Source organism: Nicotiana tabacum, chromosome 6 (assembly GCF_000715075.1).
Source record: "Nicotiana tabacum cultivar K326 chromosome 6, ASM71507v2, whole genome shotgun sequence".
NCBI classification, from domain to species: domain Eukaryota; kingdom Viridiplantae; phylum Streptophyta; class Magnoliopsida; order Solanales; family Solanaceae; genus Nicotiana; species Nicotiana tabacum.
The window spans coordinates 205,632,575-205,653,949 of NC_134085.1; the positions used below are offsets into that span (position 1 = coordinate 205,632,575).

Sequence of the window (21,375 nt, forward strand, 5' to 3'; positions counted from 1 at the left end):
TTTCAAGAAACCTGCTGACAACACCAACTGCGTGAGCAATATCATGTCTAGTACATACCATTGCATACATCAAGCTTCCGACTGCTGAAGAATAAGGAACTTTAGCCATGTTCCCTTTCTCTTCCACTGTTGTAGGACACATCTTTTTACTCAACTTTAGATGACCAGCAAGAGGTGTGCTGACTGGCTTAGCATTCTTCATGTTGAAGCGTTCTAGTACACGTTCAATGTACTTCTCCTGAGATAGCCACAACTTTCTACTTGTTCTCTCTCGAACTATCTTCATCCCTAGAATTTGTTGTGCTGGGCCCAAGTCCTTCATATCAAATGACTTGGACAGATCTCCTTTCAACTTTGCTATCAACCCCTTGTCTTTTCCTACAATTAGCATGTCATCCACATACAACAACAATATAATAAAGTTATTCTCAGAAAATCTTTTGAAGTATACACATGGATCAGAATAGGTCTTTAGGTATGTTTGACTTTTCATGAATGAATCAAACTTCATGTACCACTGCCTTGGTGCCTGCTTCAATCCATAAAGACTCTTATTCAATTTGCACACCATGTGTTTCTTTCCAGCTACTTCAAATCCTTCTGGTTGCTCCATATAAATCTCCTCTTCCAAATCTCCATGAAGAAATGCAGTTTTCACATCCAACTGCTCCACTTCAAGATCTAGGCTAGCTGCTAAGCTCAAAATTGTTCGAATAGAAGTCATTTTAACAACGGGGGAGAAAATTTCGTCAAAATCAATACCTTTCTTCTGTTCGAAGCCTTTAACCACCAATCGAGCTTTGTATCTGACCAGCTTGCCATCTCCATCTTTCTTGAGTTTAAAGACCCATTTGCATTTGAGTGGTCTTTTACCCTTTGGAAGTTCAACCAGCTTGTATGTGCCATTTTTCTGGAGAGATTCCATCTCTTCTTGCATAGCTTTCATCCACTGGTTCTTTTCTGGATGGGACAACACCTCCTTAAGACTTTCTGGCTCCCCCTCATCACTGATGAGGACATACTCTGTGGAAGGGTACCTGCGTGACTCTACCCTTGGCCTCTCTGATCTCCTCAGAGGTTGATGTTGTTCTTCTCCCTGAGTGGGGTGCTCCACTTCCTCGACACCTTCATCAAGTTGCTCCCCCTGCTCAATAACCTCACCAGGTTGCTCCCCCTGCTCGGCAACCTCGTCGGTCGTACTTTCTGCACTTGTGGGATTGTTAGAAGTAGAAGGAATAGTAACAAAGTTAGGAATTATACCATTCTTCGCCTTTTCTGACATATCAGCAGCAGTTCTAACTTCACTTTCTCGGAAGACTACATCTCTACTTCTGATGACCTTCTTCTTTACAGGATCCCACAGTCTGTACCCGAACTCTTCATCTCCATATCCGATAAATATGCAGGGAATAGATTTATCATCCAGCTTTGTTCTCTGCTCTTTTGGTACATGTGCAAAAGCTCTGCAACCGAACACCTTCAGATGCGAGTAGGACACCTCCTTGTTGGTCCAGACTCTCTCTGGGATTTCAAACGCCAACGGAACTGATGGACTCCTATTGATCAGGTAACAGGCTGTCTGAACTGCTTCACCCCAGAATGACTTAGGCAGTTTAGCCATTCTGAGCATGCTTCTCACCTTCTCCACAATGGTGCGGTTCATCCTCTCGGCTACGCCATTGTGCTGTGGGGTTCCAGGAACTGTCTTTTCATGTCTGATCCCATGACTTGAACAATACTCTTCAAATTCCCTTGAAGTGTACTCACCTCCATTGTCACTTCGGAGACGCTTTAGCTTTCGACCCGTCTCCCTTTCTACTAGAGCATGAAACTTCTGGAAAACTTGAAACACCTGATCTTTGGTTTTCAAAATATAAACCCATAATTTTCGTGAAGCATCATCAATAAAAGTAACAAAATATTTGTTACCGCCCATTGATTCAATTTCCATTGGGCCGCAAACATCAGAATATACTAAATCAAGTATATTCAATTTTCTTTCAGACGATGTCTGAAATGAGAATCTATGCTGCTTACCAAATAAACAGTAGTCACAAGGTTTTACCGTTGTACCTTTGGCATAAGAAATGAGTGATTTCTTGGCAAGAATCTGCAATCCCTTCTCGCTCATATGACCCATTCTTTTGTGCCACAAATCTACAGAAATCTCATCTTGTGCCGCGTTCAATTCACCTTGGCATATTTCTGCATTTGTCCTGTACAACGTGCCACGAGCAACTCCCTTTGCAATCACCAATGATCCCTTAGTGAGTCTCCACTTTTGATTTGCAAAATAGCTCTCGTATCCATCTCGGTCTAAAGCAATTCCCGAGATCAAGTTCATCCGTAAATCAGGTACATGCCGCACATCCTTTAGAACCAATGTGCATCCGACATTTGTCTTGATACAAATGTCACCAATCCCCGCAATCTTTGAGTAACTTGTGTTACCCATTTTCACTGTGCCGAAATCACCTGCTACATATCTGCAAAAAAGATCTCTTACCGGTGTGGCATGGTGAGATGCCGCTGTGTCAACCACCCATTCCGACTCTGAACCTGACAGGTGCATGCATTCCTCTTCCTCATTTATAAAGAGGACAACATTATCATTATTTTGCACCATGGCGGCTGTGTTGTCGTCATTCTTCTGGCCACTGGTTTCACCTTTGCCCTTCCTTGGATTTGGGCAATCTCTTTTGAAGTGACCTGGTTGATTACAGTTGTAGCAATTTCTGACTCTTGATTTGGATCGGTTCTTTGACTTCCCACGAGCTCCGGATCTACCATAGTTGTTCGAACTCCTTTGATAACTCCTGCCTCTACCTTCTGTGATGAGAGCCTGTCCTTGATTTTCAGGCTTCTTTCTCATCTTCTCATTGAGTAGAAGAGCCGATGTGACATCTTTCAACTCAATAGTAGTCTTACCGTGCAGGATGGTTGTTGCCAAGTTATCGTACGAAGATGGCAACGAGTTCAATAGCAAGATGGCTTTATCTTCTTCCTCGATTTTCACTCCGAGGTTGGCAAGCTGTGTGATTAGTCCGTTAAACACATTTAAATGTGACAAAAAATTCGTACCTTCACTCATGTGTAGGGCGTATAACTGCTTCTTCAGGTACAATTTATTTGTCAGCGTTTTGGACATGTATAGGTTTTCCAACCTTGTCCAAATTCCTCGTGCAGTGTCTTCATCAATGATGTTATTTACCACATCATCTGATAAGTGCAACCTAATTGCACTAGCAGCTCTTTCATCCAAGTCAGCCCAATCCTCAGCTTTCATGGTATCAGGCTTTTTGGAATCAACATCTAGAACCTTGTGTAATCCTTGTTGGATGAGCAGATCTCTCATCCTTCTTTGCCATGTTGAGAAACCGTTATCTCCGTTGAATTTTGCTACCTCGTACTTTACTCCGGACATTTTTATTTTTCACCAAGTATAGTACTACCGACAGTGAATAGTATTTCAGTGAACGAGCAGAACCTGTGCTCTGATACCAGTTGTTGGGAATAAACCCCTTACCAAAATAATATTCACGGTAATAAAGCGGAATAATAATGTAGCACCGAGATACGGTAATTAACAAGAATAAAAGAGTAACAATGACACCAAGATTTTTACGTGGAAAACCCTTCTGAATAAGGGAAAAAAAACCACGACCCCGAGAGGAGCAACTGATATCACTATAGTAAGGAATTTTACACTTTGTAGGTCGGAGGTAAATACTCCAAAGACCACTACAACACTCAAAAGAAATAACCCTCTTTTGATATTCCCACCTCACTACAATATCGCTCACTCTCTATTTTCCTCACAGACTATTTTCTTATACCTTGTCTGTGAAACCTCACTCTTTCTTTCTCTCTTTGTTGGTGTGAAGAAATGAGAGTTGAAGCTCTCCTTTTATAGCCAAAGCTTCACCCTCTAAAGCCTACAATATTTGACAATTTACACACATTTTTCACAATTCAACAAAGTTGGCTACCAAACCAAAGAAATTCAACAAGGTTGGCTACCAACCAAACCAAGTCAACAAGGTTGGCTACCAAACCAAAGAAAACTCTTATTAGGCACATGCCTAATACTTCTTCAATGAGATGGACATCATCAATGAGCCTCTATAAATACTCCAGCGCAGGTCCATCATAATACATTTTTGCTCTATTCTTTCTGTGTGTTGCCATCGTCGCTCCTTTTGAGAAAAAAATTAGGTTGTCACGTATGCCATGCTAACTTCTGAAGTTTCTGACAGAGAATTGTTGCCGCTGTCACTATGTGCGCCATTTTCGAGATATCAAACAATGCAAAACTAGAGGAGCTTTGATGGAAATTGCTTTTACAAGTATATCTTCTGTTACCCTTTACTAGACTCATCTCATTGTAAGAAAAGGAAAAACTGAGAAAAAAATAATTAAAAAAAAAAGAAGAAAAAATAGTATTCTGCTATCGTATTTGCTGTGCGGGTACATCTCTCAATATCTAGACTTCTATCTCTATTTACCTGCAACTTTGGAGTTCACCTCTTAAGTTTGATCTCATGCTAAATTTAGTACCAATCAATTATCTGTAAACTCGGGTGATAGATTTTGCCATTTATTCTGTTTCTTTCAAGTCATAACTTGATAAAAAGTTTGAAAGTTATATGTTCACGATGAGTTATCCAAAAGTGAAATATTTGTAACTTGTAATAATTAAAACTCAATGTAGTTCTCATAAAATAACTTTTTACTATAACTTAGATCCTGAGACCGATAAGTACAAACTCCAAGATTTATATGCATTTTTTTGTACTAATGAAGATGCTCCTCTGCCTATGTAATATACAACTATATAATATTTTTTAACAAATGCACCCATCGTAATCACTGACATTCATTCATAAGGTTTTCTTAACGATTGATTTTTCATTTCACTAGCTATACTTCTATTTAGTCTTTCCCTCTTTAGAACAAAGCCTTTTGGCATCAACGTACACGTTAATAACTTATTCTTTAATCAAAGTTAACAAAACAGATAATTTTTTCCAATTTTTCCTGGGATTGGATACTTCCTAATTACTGATTGTATAGACTCTGCTCACTGATAACAAAGAAAAGCTTGATAGTTCTTCAAATGACTAAATATAGCCTTCTTGAGGCTGGTGTCATCTTTTTGGTTGAAATTCATATCATGGCAATGTTGATAATTTATGTATTCCTACATGGAGAGTATTGTCATTTAGGGATGAAGGTGCTTTGTAACAGAAAAAGATCATGTCTGCTTCTACGAGTCAACAATACACTAATATCTTATTCTACTTATTTTATGCTGATACCCTCTAACACCAACAAGCTTAGAGTGCAATCGAACCTTTGACAGGGCTAACCGCCTAACAATATTACCTACATCAAACAACAAAACATAAAGAAAGTATAAGGTCAAATTCTTCTTGAATTACTGCTCTTATTAAATTTTGCTTGTTTCACTGTTAAACTGCCGCCTTAAAATTTTTCTCTTTGCTTATTGTTTCTTCTGTGTACATTTAAGATCTAAAGCTTTTTGTAGTAATAATATCAATCCAACATTGTGGAAGACATCAGGTTCCCTTGTAGTTTCAACATTGCAACAAATAATCAGTGGTATACTTCAAAAGATGGAGTCTCACACTTGACTGTCTATGCACCATTCTTCTGCTTCTCAAATCTTGCTTTGTCATTGCCTTGATTCTAAACTTGATATACCCACCCTTATTTCAGTGTTGCTAAAGCTTATTTGACATAATACTTTATCATCTTTGTTAATAATAATGCTAATTGCTGCCATCTTACACAGGCTTGTGAAGGTGCTACTGGAAAGCTATAAGTTTTTGTGTAACATATGAATTAGAAATAGAGGGATTAGAAAAAACATCATTTATGTAGTAGCTATCTATGGTCTCCTATTACTCTGTAACATTTTAGCAACAGATCTGTATCTTCTCTTTCTCTTCTAAACACAAACTCACCTTCTTGCTAACGACAGTACAACTTTGTTCAGGTTGGGCCCGGGCAAAGCTCGGGCTACCCCACTAGTGCGTTATAAGCCATTTGACAGCTACTAAGTTTACGGTATTCTAAAACTCCTTCTCGATAAACGGAATAAAGAATCTGAAAATACAAACAACAACATACCCAGTATTATCCCACCCTGGGGCAGACCTTACTCCTACCTTGCAAGGATAGAGAGATTGTTTCCAATAAACCCTCAGCTCAGGAAAGCATAAGCACCACATTAATGAAAATATAGACAAGAAGGGACAGTACCAAATATATTAAATATCTTATAGACATGAAAAATATAGAGCTTTAGAAAATTTCAAACACCAAGAAACTACGGAAGTCCTCCTCTGAAAGAAACTTGAGAAACTGTGCTTTTATTTCAACAAACAAAGATATTTATATCACCAAATCAGCCAAATCACAAACTATTATTACAGGATTCTGAAACAGAGAAAGTAATGCACAAATTCAATCAATATGAAGTTAGCCTGCATATTGAACAATCTTTTTCTCCAGCAAATTCTTGTCAGCACCTACTACTCTGTCAACCTCCTTGCCGTTTTTTATGAAAAAGAAAGCTGGAACACTACTGACGTTCCATCTTGAAGCCGCATCTCTTGCCTCATCTATGTCAGCCTTTAGAAATGCAGCTTTTGGATATTTCTCAGCCAAGCTTGTGAAAACTGGAGAAATGAAACGACAAGGCCCACACCATGTTGCAGTAAAGTAAAGGATAGCTAGACGCGACGCTCTTGAAGCAACATTTAACTTTGTCTCCAGTTCGCTCACAGAATGGATACCAATAATTTTTCCTGTATATAACAAACAAGTAAACGATTGCATAAATATGTAAGCTATTCTAAACCTCAAAAATGAAAATGGCACTACTATGCAGCATGAAACACACTTTTATTCATCACCTAACAAGTGATTGTTAATGGAAACCCAAATGAAAAATGAGAGAAACAAATTCTCTAGAAGAGATTAGGCATTACAATGTTCGGGAAATCAAATTTTGAAAGGCAGAGAGATACTAAAAGACACAAACTTCGTCAGCCAACATGCAATTTAAGTTACAAATAGTACATGCTCTTTAGCTTCAACATATAACCAACTGCTCAACAGCTTCTCCAAAACATCATCTAGCTGCTACCAGCAGCCTTCTTTATAATTTTCCTTCTCCCTTGAACAAACTATTCATAACCAACTATCATAACCCACAAACCCAACCCCCTCCCCGGCTTCCCAGCGGTCGCAAGAGCATTTCCCACTTCTCTCCATGATGATGAGAACTACCAACCTCTTGGCTGGACATGGAATGCTCTTAACACTTCAGCAATCTCCTTGAGATGGTCTAATATCAGGGCAATTCCCGAAAGGTACCTAAGAAAGCCTAGAGAACCAGGGACCTATCTCAACATGCAATTGTGTGCATATAGAGCAAATATCTACATGATATCTACACATCATCCATAGTTCCATATTCGCGTTTATCAATTTCCAATATACCTAAAGGTGCTCATTTACCAGTTTACATAGTAAAATGTGATAGTTCTTACAACTTACAGCTGATTATATATGGAAGTTGACTAACTCAACCAAGAAGGCTGAAATATGGTGATAGGTATTTTTCATTGGTTGGTATCGTGAATACCAGTCTTGATGTTCTTATCACTACATTCTAAACTGTGTTTTAATACATAGCAAGTAGATAAAGAAAAAACTGGATAATCACAGGAAGAGGTTGATAGGGATACTAATTATGAGTAATCATCCATTAGCAAAGGAATGATGCGATATTTCCAAAGTCATGACACTAGTTTAATATACGGATTGCTAAGAATGAAAGCTCGGTCACAACAGACAAAAAAGAAATACTTTGGATAAACTTAAATGCAACCATCAACTATCAAATGAGTAGTCAACTTGAATGACGAAATCTTACCACCATTTAAAACAGAAGCAGAGTCAGGATCCTGCAAAATTTTATTTTTTGGAAGAAAGAGTAACTCATTAGAAGAAGAAATTGAATCTATAATCAAAGCAAATAGAGGGGCTGCAGAAGGGAAACAGTAAAAAATCAGAAAATACCAGGCCTACTCAATAATCCAGATCTAGGTCCTAGTCATTTTTTGCCACTTGACTTACACCATGGATATAAATGCGGTTAAAATCAACCACATCTCTTGAATAAACAGCAAAAGAAATATAGAATCTCATTTTAACGGTGTGTAACAAGGTAAACTAATGTCGTATTTTTATCAGCAATTTCAGTCCCCCTTTCACCAATGCCCTACCCCCAGGAAAAGAGACATACAGTAAAGGGTCAATTAGGAGTATGGATCCAACTGGATGCTAGCTGAGATTAGCTATGAGGAGCTAACAAAACTGCCCAAGACAATGAGAAAGCTAAACGTTGATAATCATAGAAAGATGTTAGCAGTGCTTTTTAATTGTCACAGCTACCCTTTAGAGTGGGGGCTAAGCAGGACAGATGGAGCTCAAAAATGAGTTACTGTCACCAACCAATCAAAGGATGTATATATAACAAGGATATCAGCTTCAGGTGCAAACTAGATTGAGGAGTATTAACAGATGCGACAGGCTGAGGCCCACGGAAGAGCACAAACAGTGAATATATTCTTACTTCGAAAGTCACCTTATCAAAAGAAAAAATCTACTTCAAAAATCACATTGTGTGACAGGGGAAACACAAAAATAGACCGAAGAAAACTTACAGAAGCTTTATGTTGAGATTGTTGTTCTTTCTTTTCATCCTTTTCATAAGCTGCCTGCAACTCAATACAATGTCAAGATTAAATAAAAAGCAGCTTGCTAATCACTCAATACATTCAACACACTTAAACACCTTTGCTTCTGCTTGACGGCGCTGCCTCTCACGCTCAATTTTCCTCTGTTTCTTCTCTTGTCGCAGACGCTCATATTTTCGGCAGTGCTCTTCAATTTTACGAGCATTAGGTTCAACCTGCCATATTTACAGCCAGAGAAGCTGTTAGATTTAAAGTTTAAGGGTACGTCGGGGAGAAGTAATGTGCACAAAAAGAAGTTTGAAGATATGACCTTTTTAAGTATCTCGGCAATCTCCTCATCAAAATCTATCGTCGATGCCACATGAAGGTCGCTAGCTGCCTCTTTCCATAAGCCCAACATTGCCCTAGCCATACCCCTTACTTTGTATGCTTTTGCTGAGTCGGAGTTGATCTTTAAATGAAATGATTTTAAGTGTCAGTAGGAGTCAAGATGCAATCGCGGGCATATAAATGAACCTAAAATTTCATTTCTAGTTAATGAAACCATGTTCGGAAATATCCTCCGAGAAACCTTTAATGCAGCATCAGCATCACGGATCGCGGCGTTGGGTTTTTTCAGCTTATTGAAGACACTACCTGTGTAGACATTAGTGTTTGTCAAAAGACCACTTGAATGACATAATACAGAATCCAAAACTTTAAGATGTTAGGAAATAACCTCTTGTGGCGTATAATATTGCAGAGTTTGGATTCAACAAAATTGCTTCTGTTAAATGATTTATGGCTTCATTAAGCTTGCCTGCCAGGAATATACAGTTCCAGTAAGGTGTAATTTCCCAAATTAAGATTGTAAAAGAAGGATCTATATTACTCATTTAGGTAAAGATTAACGTGCCTTCAGATATTGCATCAAGAGCTTTAGCTTTTGATGCTTGAGCAGCATCTCGATTTTCTTCAGTAACTTCACCTGAATAATCTCCCATCTGCAGTTAGACCACAAAAAAGAACTCATTAAATACTTACGAGTTAAGACCATGCTGAAGTTGAATCCACCTTAACGCTTCATCACAGACCTTTTGTGGAGGATCATTGTCAGGTTCCACAGTATCGGTGTTATCCAACTCAACATCAGACTCTATAATGTCCTCATCCAATTCATCAGAATGTTCACCTCCGCCTTTTTCCTGTGAAGTCATTGCTCGGCATTAATACATGAAAATAAACTACATTTCCCCATTTCACGTCGAATGTCATGGTTTTTAAATCTTTAAGTTGGACCATGCAAAAAGGATGACCACTTTTTCAAAATATCTTACCTATACCAAATATCATAAGAGTGTAACAAATCCTACAAATCTACTTTTTCAAAATAAAAACTAAATTGCACTCCACCTTGTTCAACCAATCATAACAAGTTTTGCACACATTAAACTAAATCTTTGGTCCAAAATAGAGAGCTGCAAACAATCAGATGTATTAAACTAGGTTATGTTAGTGGGCAAACCCAAGCTAGAGGATCGCAATGAGTAATAATAGTCTCCCTTATCAAACATATTAAAGTAATGGGCAAGGATGCTGTTCAAAAACTGTACCGTTTTTCACTCATCCCACAAATAACTGTACTCATCCAGCCATCCAAGGACAAGCATATATTTATATGTACTGATGCACATCAACCAATGTATCTTTTCATGATTACAGAGGTATTTTTCTCTCTTTTTGATATGGTAAGTCCTACCCCAAAATCCTCTCGGGGACCAAAAATGACCCTTCCCCACTTTGCTCCCATGGTGACTCGAGCTGCCGACCTTGTTAAGAGGAGAGTCCTTTACCACTACAGCAACCTCACTTGTCCCTAGAGGCCATTAATCTAAACTGAAAGATATTGGTAGCTGAACTTGCAATTTATGAATGAAACATGGCATTCTTGCATCATTTAATTGTGACGTCTACACCAAACCTCAGCTGGGACTGCCTTATTAGTACATGAAAGAGGAACCACGCTGTTTAACTAGATCTCCCATAGTGTGGCTATTTTACGGGAAACTGATAATCAATAAATGGGGGTACTTTCAAGTGACACAAATTTGAAAGACAAGTAGCTTCAGCGAAGTAGGACCAGGATAATCCATCAAGCAAGCTTCCTGCTTGACGAAAAAATCTACGAAAGAATTCTGTATCTCCAGCTATAACAAAATAAGGAGATTCAACATTTGAGTAAGCAAGTCTTAAATCCTAGTAAAGTGGGGATTATAATTCAGAATGGTTACCGTTATGTTAGTCAATTGAAATTTATTATATGGATGAAATATCAAATAAGTTGACACGAGCTAATTTTGTTGAGAAAAGATTAATAAAAGTATCTTCTTTAGACTGATAAAGTAGTATGTATTTTACACAAAAACAAGGGCGTGAAAATAAAGAATTGCTGAAGGGCGAATTGCTTACAGATTTAACGGATGGAGGAACTCGAGCACCCAAGCTGAAATCAATTCATTCAACAAAAAAGAAAAACACAATTTATCAACAGTTGGTTCGTTCAAGCAAAGCCCAAGAATAATAAAACAAGATTAGTGTAGACTGGTGGTACCTTTCGAGAAAATTCTTGAAAAAAGAAAGCGAAGGATTTTGTAAAATTGAAGGGTTTGTTTTGCATAGCTCCACGAATTGCTTTAGGTCTTGAATTTTCTCATTATCCATGATCGTCTTCGTCCCCCGAGTTCACTCTCTTTCTCTGTCTTATTAGTAGTCCAACATTTGTCAACTTCCAGAACTTTGTCCGCAGGATAGCCGAGGGTTTTTCCTCTAACGCACCAAAATAGTCCCTTAAGCTTATGGTTAGATTTATATTGGTGGTTAATGTATAACGTGGTACATATATGGTCCTTTAACTTTGCAAAAAGTGAGCACTTTTCGTCCAAGAGCGGGTTAGTGAAAGGCTCATTTAATTCCCTTCTCCTTTTTTTGGTTATAAACTTCTTACTGTGTCTAATCAAGAGTCCATTAAGATATCAGGTTACAACAACAATAACTATAAACTCAGTATAATCTCATGACCGAGGTATGAGAGAGTAAATGTACGTGCGTCTTACCTTCAGGAAGGCAGAGAGGTTGCTTCCGGAAGATCCTCGGCTTAGAAAAAATAAAAGAAGGATAGCAGCAAGCACACCGATTAGAAAAGCTATGCCAAAATACAAAGAAACAAAACTAAAATTGATAATTGTAACCAGAAGACCAGAACGAAAGCAACACAAGCACACACAGAAGTCAAAGAATAGGAAAATTTATAAATAATGCTAACTCATGTACTAAAACTACTGTCACATACAAGGACAATGCTAGGCTACTTATCCTAACCCTTCACCTTAATCTTCAACCTCTACACTTTCTTATTCATGGATATGTCCTCAGTGAGCTTGAACAACACCATTTCTTATCTACTTATCTCTCCTCAATGCTTCTTCGGCCTACCTCTACCTCTCCTTGTGCCCTCCGGGGCCAACCTCTCACATCTCCTCACTCGTGCATCTGTGTGTCTCCTCTTCACATGTCCGAACCATCTAAGTCTTGTCTCCCACCTCTTTTCTTCCACAAGGGTCATGCCCACCTTGTCCCGAATAACTTCATTTCTAAATTTATCTAGTATGGTATACCCCGCACATCCATCTCAACATCCGCATCTCAGCCACCTTCATATTTTGGATATGGGAGTTCTTGACTGGCCAACACTCTGCCTCGTATAACATAGTTGGTCTAACCACCGCTCTATAAAACTTGCCTTTAATTTTAGGTGGCATATTCTTATCACACAAAACACCTGAGGCAAGCCTCCACTTCATCCATCCCGCCCTAATACGATATATAACATCCTCATCGATCTCTCAATTCCCTTATATAATTGACCCGATATATTTAAAATTCTCTCTCTTATGGATGACTTGAGAGTCAAGCTTTCACTTCTTCGTCCACCACCTGAGTCGTCCCATTAAATTTGCATTCCAATTATTTTGTTTTGGTACTGTTCAACTTGAAACCTTTAGATTTCAGGGCCTACCTCCAATTCTCTGAACTCTCGTTAATACCGCCTAGCGTCTGGTCGATTTCCAAAGCAAATTGAAATGGACTGAAGGTAGGATATGAGTTTACTAACTCACCTTGAGCCACTTACAACTTGCTTGGATGGTTTTTATATATCGATTCATAATTTTTTTTTATCGATTTATAATGTATTGTATAGTATTTGTATTATGTTGTACTGTATCGTTTTAATATATACATGTTTGAATAGATTGTATTGTTTGACGTCGTTTTATGATATCATGCACCAAGAATACGAAAAATAAACTTATAATATTTTTTTTTTAAAGTAAGGTATGATATAATATTATTATATAAAAAGGTAGGGTAAGAAATAAATAAGATTATTTAATAATTAAAAAGAGCAAGATGAGAGAAAAAAAGAATAAGTTAAAGATGCAAATCCACAAAATTGGTAGTTCCATAAAGTGGTACTTTTCGCTATACAGTAAAATTTAAGTAACAATCAAAACAAACATTGTATTTAAAATAACAATACAATACAATACAACAAGTAACAATCATCCAAACAAAGCTATTAAGGTGATTTGCAACAGTAAATCAAATTCTGGTTTCCATGTGTTTCAACTTCCACAAAAAAGGAGTAATTTTATTTTTGTCGATCTTAAGAAAAATACATAATGTTTGGCTTAAAAAAAATTCTGACCTGGATATCACTAGTCCTAAATATACAAGTTTACCGTGTCCATTTTATGCAAAAAATTATCTAAATTTTTGTTGTGCTTGTTGTACAAAATGGAGTGAGATTTACATTAACCGAGCTTTGCCAGCTTCCACTCTTATGCTAAGCACTATACCAACTCATTTCCCAGCAACAGCAAACAATTTTGTTCAATTCCAACTTGGTGCTAATCCAAACACAAAACAATCTTAAAAAATCAAGAACACGTAATACCAAAACCCTAAACCTGAAAACTGCGATAAGAAAACGCCAGGCAAAAAGAAGAATGAAACATAACATTGAAAAGAATGCTTCTTTATATTGGCAAAAATGGAAACCTGCAGAAGGCTCACAGTGTTTTCAGATGAAAAGGCTCTGATCACAATTACAAGGAAAACAACCTAAAATAATATATCGCATCTAAGAGAGAACTGAAGTATTGAAGTCAAAACGACCACCAATTTAGCTTTAATAATCTAATCTGGTACAGTCTTCACCTTGTGTCTACATTATTTTGCCACTGTTGGCATTTCACGTCTCCTTGACCAAATTGATTACATGGGGGAGGAAAAGAGCCTAAAGAATCTTTTGCGAAACTTCTGCTTCCATATCCAAGAGTGCTGCATTCTGGGGATTGCTTGCAGCTGTCGTAAGGTGATGCACTTATTACCCTGAATTCAAGAACACAACAAGCTTTTAACACAAAAGTGGAGTTTTTCACACTTAAAAGGAAGTACCAAAAATTCTTTAGGACTTCACACTTATAAGCAATCCTTTGAGATAAACAGATAAAGGACTTCCCTTTCTCTTACACTTTATGAAACAGCAAAAATTAACTCAAATTAGGATGAAAACAAACCCCAAATTACCTTTCTTTGCGCTTCTCCAAGAACCGAGCCAATGATGCCTTGCGTGCCTGTGGTACAGCTGCATATGATAAATGCCCAATCATTTTGCTGACATAACGTACCAATAAACAAATTCAGCAAAGAATCTTGGTGTTTTCAGTTTGAAAAGCATAAGAATATACCTGATTGAACAAAGGTGGCAGGAACAGATCCTATGGAACTGGAAAATTTAGAAAGTTCTGCTTTATTAGAAGGAGATGGTAGGACCCCAATTGATTTGATAATAGTTACTCCATTTGTATTACTAGACACTCCAGCAGATTGAGATCCACAATGGGATGTTATAGAAATGGGGCTGGGGAGAGTAGGTGTTGTGTTATGGGACTGATTTACAACAAAAGAGTCAACAGAAGAGGACTTAGGTATGGGCGCCTGAACTGGAGATAGAGCAGATGTTGCACTTGGCGTAACAGGTGGTGCATTTCCAGCAAGCAACATAATAGCTTGAGCCTAATCCAAAAGAAGATATAATTGGTGAAATTGTCAACATAAGATACATTTATGAGACCAACATCAGGGAGAACCTAAAGGTCTAGAGCATTTACCTTCTCTGGTGAAACATTATCATAAACGCAGACGGAACCAGCATAAAAGATGGTCAACTGAGCAGGACCTGGGGGAGTTTTCGGAGCACCCCTGCCAATAGAGATCCATAATAAACTCAGCATCTCCCCTCAATAAAAGTTTTCTCAATTAAGACACCTTATATCAATGCCAGCTAACATACCTTAAATCAGTTGTGCCCACGACAGCGCTGTTAGTTGGAACAGCTGAAATGGGGCTAGCAACTGGATTCTGTCCAAGAGGAGAAACAAAGGACTTATGACCAGGCATAGTCATTGATACAGAAATCTGATTTGCTGGGTTGGAAACTGGGAGCACTCTGACACCATGAGATCGATGCATGGCGTGTGCATCATAGTGATGAGGAGAGAAAGTTGTCGACATGTAGTGTGTTCCACCTTGCTTTTCAAGCATCATATTTTTCTGACATTTAGAGGAACAACTAATGAAAAAACAGCGAACGCGAAAGTATTTATACAAATCTCTGGTACCATTTGACAATCCCATGTAGGCATTTTAGGTGGTATAATTAAAATACAGCTTATGAGGATCCATAACAAACCTGCCCGACACCAGAGTATGATCGATGACTCGAGTCGACAGCTTCAGTTGTGGTTATAGTCACCAATCCAGTTGATGCAAGAGAATCAAAACCAGTTTTTGGCCTATCCTCTTGAGCACCCTTGAAAGAGAGGTATTGAGGATGAGTCGAGATGTTGTTCGAGAATGACCACTGCATTGCTGAACTTCTCAGAGGTGCTGCAACATAAACAAGAAGAGAAGAAGATACAATCTTAATTAGTTGCATCCAACATTATATTTTCTAAGTGTATAAACAGGCTTCTGATGTACAAGAAATTAAATACCTACTTCACCTTTTAACTCTACCAATACAGAAAAGACAACTCCTTGGTAAATAGTTTGTAAGTATATATTCAGAAAAGACAGACAAGAGGCCGACCCCCCAAACTATAAATTGTCATAACCTCTATGCTTTTTCCCAGACATTTTTTCCCTTATAATAAGAAAATCTGATGAAATAAATAATTCAAGTGCTTCATAGGTGCAGCTGAAAAAGGGGCTGAACATGTTCTCTTTCTTGAAATTAAAATACAGGCTGCTAAGTGCTAAGCATCTCATGTGCAATATAATAATATACAATATTTTATCTTCCAATGCATAAGATGAAGTAAAGAACATGGAAAACCATCTGGTCAAAGTAGTTTAAAAGTTTATACATAGAGCCATACTTTTGGCTTTCTTTAATACATTATTCTAATGGGGGAGCAAAAGTACCTTATTCATTACTTTAATTTTGTTCTTGGTAATGTACCACCATAATTTAATTATTCATTAAAAAAGGTGATTTGTGGGGCACCACAACTCATCTAAATTTTAAATTTTATTCTTCACAAATAAACTAATATAAGAGCTTATCAGGTGCACGTTAGTAATGTATATCCAACGCACAATATGCATTCAAAAAAGGTGCATGGACTACACTAAAGTCTAAACAAAGCCTCCCTCAAAATCCAAACTTAATAAAATAAAAAAAAAACTAAATCCTATAGTTGCACAACACACTCCGCAACAAATATTAGCCATTATTTAATTTTACCTTTGAAGTATTCCCACTCAACGTGGACCACAGTACGTTGCTTAATATAAAATTATACAGCTGTTAAACTTACATTAAACCAATAAAAAATTGTTTTGACAAATAGGAAACTATCTCGTCTTTGTTTTGGGAAAAAAAAAAGCAGAGGAAATTTTCAAAAAATGAAACGAAAATCTTGAGATAGATCAAGATATCCGAGCTTTACTGCTTCATATGATTCCATAGCTGGTTTACAAGAAAAAAAAAATCTTCAACTATTTTAACATAAAGAGATATTTTCATAGAAATATTAATAATATGTAACTGGCCTAAAGATTCAAGCTTGAAATAAGAGGAAGAGAAAACATGAAACATAAACGAAAAGACGATATGATACCTGGATCTATAGGTTCTTCAGTGACTTCTTGCTTCACATGATGAGTCAAACCCATAAAATCTCTCTCCATTATTTTCACTTAAAACTAGCTCCAACTTCAGGATTTCGGAAATAGCTGACGAGATCGTTAACAGTTTGTTGAAAATAGCAAGAGAAAATAGAGCTGAGAGCTCTGGTTTTTCGGCTTTGAGGCGGAAGTTTGTTTATTGTGAAAGGAAAATGTGAGGGAAATAGTACCCAAGAGGTTTTAAATGAAGTCATAGCTTTGCTTTTTATCAGATAACATCACTGCCGTTCATTTCTCGAGGTAACCTTACCTACTTTTGGCTCCAACTTTACCGGTTATTACCGGTAATCGTCCCGTGCAATCTTTTATTTATTTTTTTAAAAAGAAAATGTTATATCTATTAATACATAATTTACAGTATATATTACTTTATTATTTGTTTTAGATTATAAATTAATTTTTATTAAATAAAATTATATTCAATTATATTTTAAGTGAAGTAATTGTATAAATACTTTATACCGATAAGACATAGAACTTGAACTCTATTTTTTATTATTATATTTAATTAAATATTTTACCCTCGTATGAAAGACGAGCTCCTAAGAGCCCGTTTGGCCCTAAAAAAAATTTTACTTTTTTCCGAAATCAGTGTTTGGCCATAAAATTTTTAATTTTTTTTTTAAGATGAATTTTGAAATTTTTTAAAATTTGAAAAAACTCCAAAAAGCTATTTTTCAAAAATTTTACTCAGGCCACTACAAAAATTCAAAAACAACTTAAAAATTATATTCATATCCAAAAACTCTAATTTTCAAATAATATTTTTACTTAAATTTTTTTCCCACTGAGTATTACAATTCTTAACACCCACTCAATCTTGCTATTGAGATAACCAAAAGGGTCCAAATTGAAAGGAGGGACCATTATCACTACGTTACAATTAAAGTTTGGATTGGATGTTAATTTAATATTTTACAATATATTAGATGGACCACATTTATATTTAACAATTTAGGTGATAGTACAACTTTTAGCTATGTATAATTTGAATATTTCAATATTAAAAAAAATCTTCGCAAATATTGCATATGACTATCAACTAACACGCCCATGATTTTTTATTGCAAGTCAAAACAACATTTTGTATAGAATAAGTTCTGTAACTTGTTTAGATGGTTGTTACCAATTGTATTGTATTGTATTGTATTGTTACTTTAAATATAATATTTGTTTTGATTGTTGCTTAAATTTTATTGTATCGTATAGTTAAATCCGTCGTTACGTAACGATAAAATGTGTCACTTTATGTAACGACAGATGTGGTCGTGTCGTTTCCTTGAATTTTCTATCAATCTCACCCTTTATTATTATTAAATAACTTTTTATATATCGTATTATAATTTTTCTTTATAATATTATAATTTTATTCATTATATTATTGGTGTATGATACCATAAAACGACGGTAAAACGATACAACACATTCAAATATTGTATTCATCAAATAATACAGTATAGTACAATACAATACGATATAATACATTATGAAACGATATGTAACAACCATTCAAACAAGCTGTAAATAAAAAACAAACGAGAAAAAAATAAATAAAGATTAATTTGATCTATTGCTCATTTGATTTGCTCATTTTTGGGAAGAGGAAGAACATAAAGTAGGAAAGAAAAAAAGCATTGAAGAAGAGATACCTGTTAATTAAAGTGAAAGTTGCCGGTCATTAAACCACGTTGTCCATGGCAGCAGGAGAAAGAGTTCTGTAGTGACACGTAGCAAAAACACGTGACTATTCATGCTATGTTATAGCTCTCCCCACTTGCATTTACGTCATATAATATATGATGTTCACACCTTTGCATTTATGCTCATAAATTAATGTTACACATCTGAGTAGCGTGGCCGTGGATCATATACTAAAAGTTTCTCGCTTACAGCTGACTCTGAAAAGCCGTCCCTAGAAAGCTACAATGCACCAGGCCATGTGGCGCCATCCCATTTGGCCTTCCTTATTATTTCCTTAGGGCTCGTTTGGTTTGGTAGGAGGGATTGAGAGATAATTAATTTTGGAATTAAATTTAAGAAGATTTTATCCCTTATTTGATTGGGATAAAATTACGGTATAATAAATTCCGCGATTAGTTATCCCGGAATTATAGTTTTTTATCCTTTATAGAAGAATAGAATAACTAATCTCAGAATAATTAATCCTTGAATAATTTTTTTCCAACCAAACGACCCCTTAGTATTTTCTTATCGACTAATCTGAATTCAGGAAAAACTTTATTTCGATAGATAAAAGACCCTACAAAAGGCGATTCTTCTTTTATGGGTTAGAATATCTCATGAGATTAGTTATCCCATCTTTCATATGTAATAGCTAACTCTATCATTTTAGTTTTTTTTTTCATTTTTATTTGTCCATTATATTAAAAATATATTTTTACTTTTACTAGTCCATTTTAGCAAATCAAGAGAGAGACAAATTTTTTTCTATTTTACCTTTATCATTAACTACTCATTCTCCAAATTATTTTTCAAGATTTTTGAAGTGCTATTATTATTATGGGTAAAATTATAAAATACGTACTTTATTTATTTTTTCATAAAATGAGTCCAAAATCAAAAGTGAATAAGTGAAAATGAACGAAGGGGGTACAAAATAGTTCCTATAACTAATTAATGTTATAATTAAATAAATATGAGATAAAATAGTTCCGTATTTTATCTTGGATTTGTTATTCCTTATCTCACCAACCAAACAATCCCATTGAGCTAAAACTCAAACTTATTAATATTATATATAGCAGTATTTATCACCTAACCATAATCTTTTTATCTTCCTTCCATTTTTCCACACCACAAGGCACAAGGGCTTGGTTCTTTTCTTTTTCGTATTATTTTATTCTTTTTTAAAATATAAGTTTAAGAGATTGTTTCATAGACAACATAATTTACAAATTCTTATATAATTAAATTAAATCCACTTGTAATAACTTATAACATTTTAAGTCAAACAAATTTGTTATAACACGTTAAGTTTTACTAATAACGTACATAACATAATAGTATGCATGACTTAATTATGAAAAAATAAAAATATAAAAGCACCGGTTCATCATTTTCAACTTTCAAGTGATTGGACGAAAGCAGGACGATGATGCCTTATACAATACCCCAAGCACTACCATTTTTTTCTTAATTTTTGGCCAAAGCACTACTGTTAGCCCTCCGCCACTTTGAGCTTGAGTTAATGATGATAGTGTTGTCATAGGGCAGCAAGAGTGTTACCAAGCTAAGGTGCACGAGTAGCACCAAGGCAAAAATGGAAACGGCAAGTTATGGCTAAGGCTTTGACGGAGGCAAGGCAGCTTGGCAAAGGCTTGATAATAAGATGCGGGCTGAGGGTGACACTTGATCATGGCAAATGCATCAAGGTATGAGGCAGCGATGCCAAGGCAAGACAAAAACGAAGTGGCAAAAGGAGGATAAGTGCAACGGAAGGCAGTGCGCGAGACAGACTTGTCATGACAATGGGGCGCGGCAAAGAGCAATGTGCGTGGATAATGGCATGGGCAAAATGCGGCTACAATGCACCTGAGTACAAGGCATTGGCACCTGATTCAAGTCAAGGCACACACATGAACAACAAACTTCAGATTGATGACCAAGTCAAGAGCGATTACACGGCAGATGTTGTGCACATGGGCAGCAGTTGGCTTTGCTAAAAAGCTGGCAAATGGTGTTAGCGCGTCTTTGGGCCATGTTTTCATTATTATTAGTATGATCTTACATGATCCTAGTAGTTGGGGGATGTCAACTAAACTAAGCTAAAATAAGGCAAAAGGGGTTGTCTCATGTTTTATAAATGGACAACATCTTTATGCTCGTGGGCGCAGGGGCGGAGGTAGTGTATGATTAATGGTTTCAGACGAACCCAATAGTTTTTGCTTAAACCTTGTTTTGTATTAAAAAATTCACTATATATATATATATATAACTGTGAACCCAGTAACTAAACAAGTTATTGAGTTCGGTGGCAGGTTCGGAACTCATAAACTTCAAATCCTAACTTTGCCTCTGTGTGGACATGAGAGAAAAACGTGTATGAGTGCATGTTTAAGTCTATTTTCAAGAGTGAAAATGTCTAAGGCTAAGAGTAGTCTTGTGAGAAAATCTGAGGTTCAAAAGTGATCTCTTGTACACGGTCGTACTTCGAGTTTAGTTTCTCTGTAAGCTTGAGTTAAATACAACGTTGGAAAAAGAGTTTCCTGTAATTGTGCCTTGTGTTCTTCTATATTTTCTGTTGCTCTACTAAATTTTGTTGCCTAAATCG

The 21,375-nt window shown here is 36.4% G+C and overlaps 1 protein-coding gene and 1 pseudogene across 1 annotated transcript; both read right to left on the bottom strand.

The window, feature by feature from the left end:
* Positions 1 to 6,265: 6,265 nt before the first annotated feature.
* On the bottom strand, positions 6,266 to 11,525 carry LOC107792347 (TPR repeat-containing thioredoxin TDX-like; the record flags this gene model as incomplete). Its single annotated transcript, NM_001325541.1, is given in 11 exon segments — positions 6,266 to 6,833; positions 7,967 to 7,997; positions 8,760 to 8,813; positions 8,891 to 9,007; positions 9,103 to 9,243; positions 9,364 to 9,428; positions 9,511 to 9,591; positions 9,688 to 9,775; positions 9,866 to 9,976; positions 11,241 to 11,274; positions 11,383 to 11,525. Coding segments are annotated over 11 exon segments (1,161 nt in total). The 3' UTR covers positions 6,266 to 6,504.
* Positions 11,526 to 13,845: 2,320 nt separating this feature from the next.
* On the bottom strand, positions 13,846 to 17,249 carry LOC107792348 (protein TIFY 6B-like; annotated as a pseudogene).
* Positions 17,250 to 21,375: the final 4,126 nt, after the last annotated feature.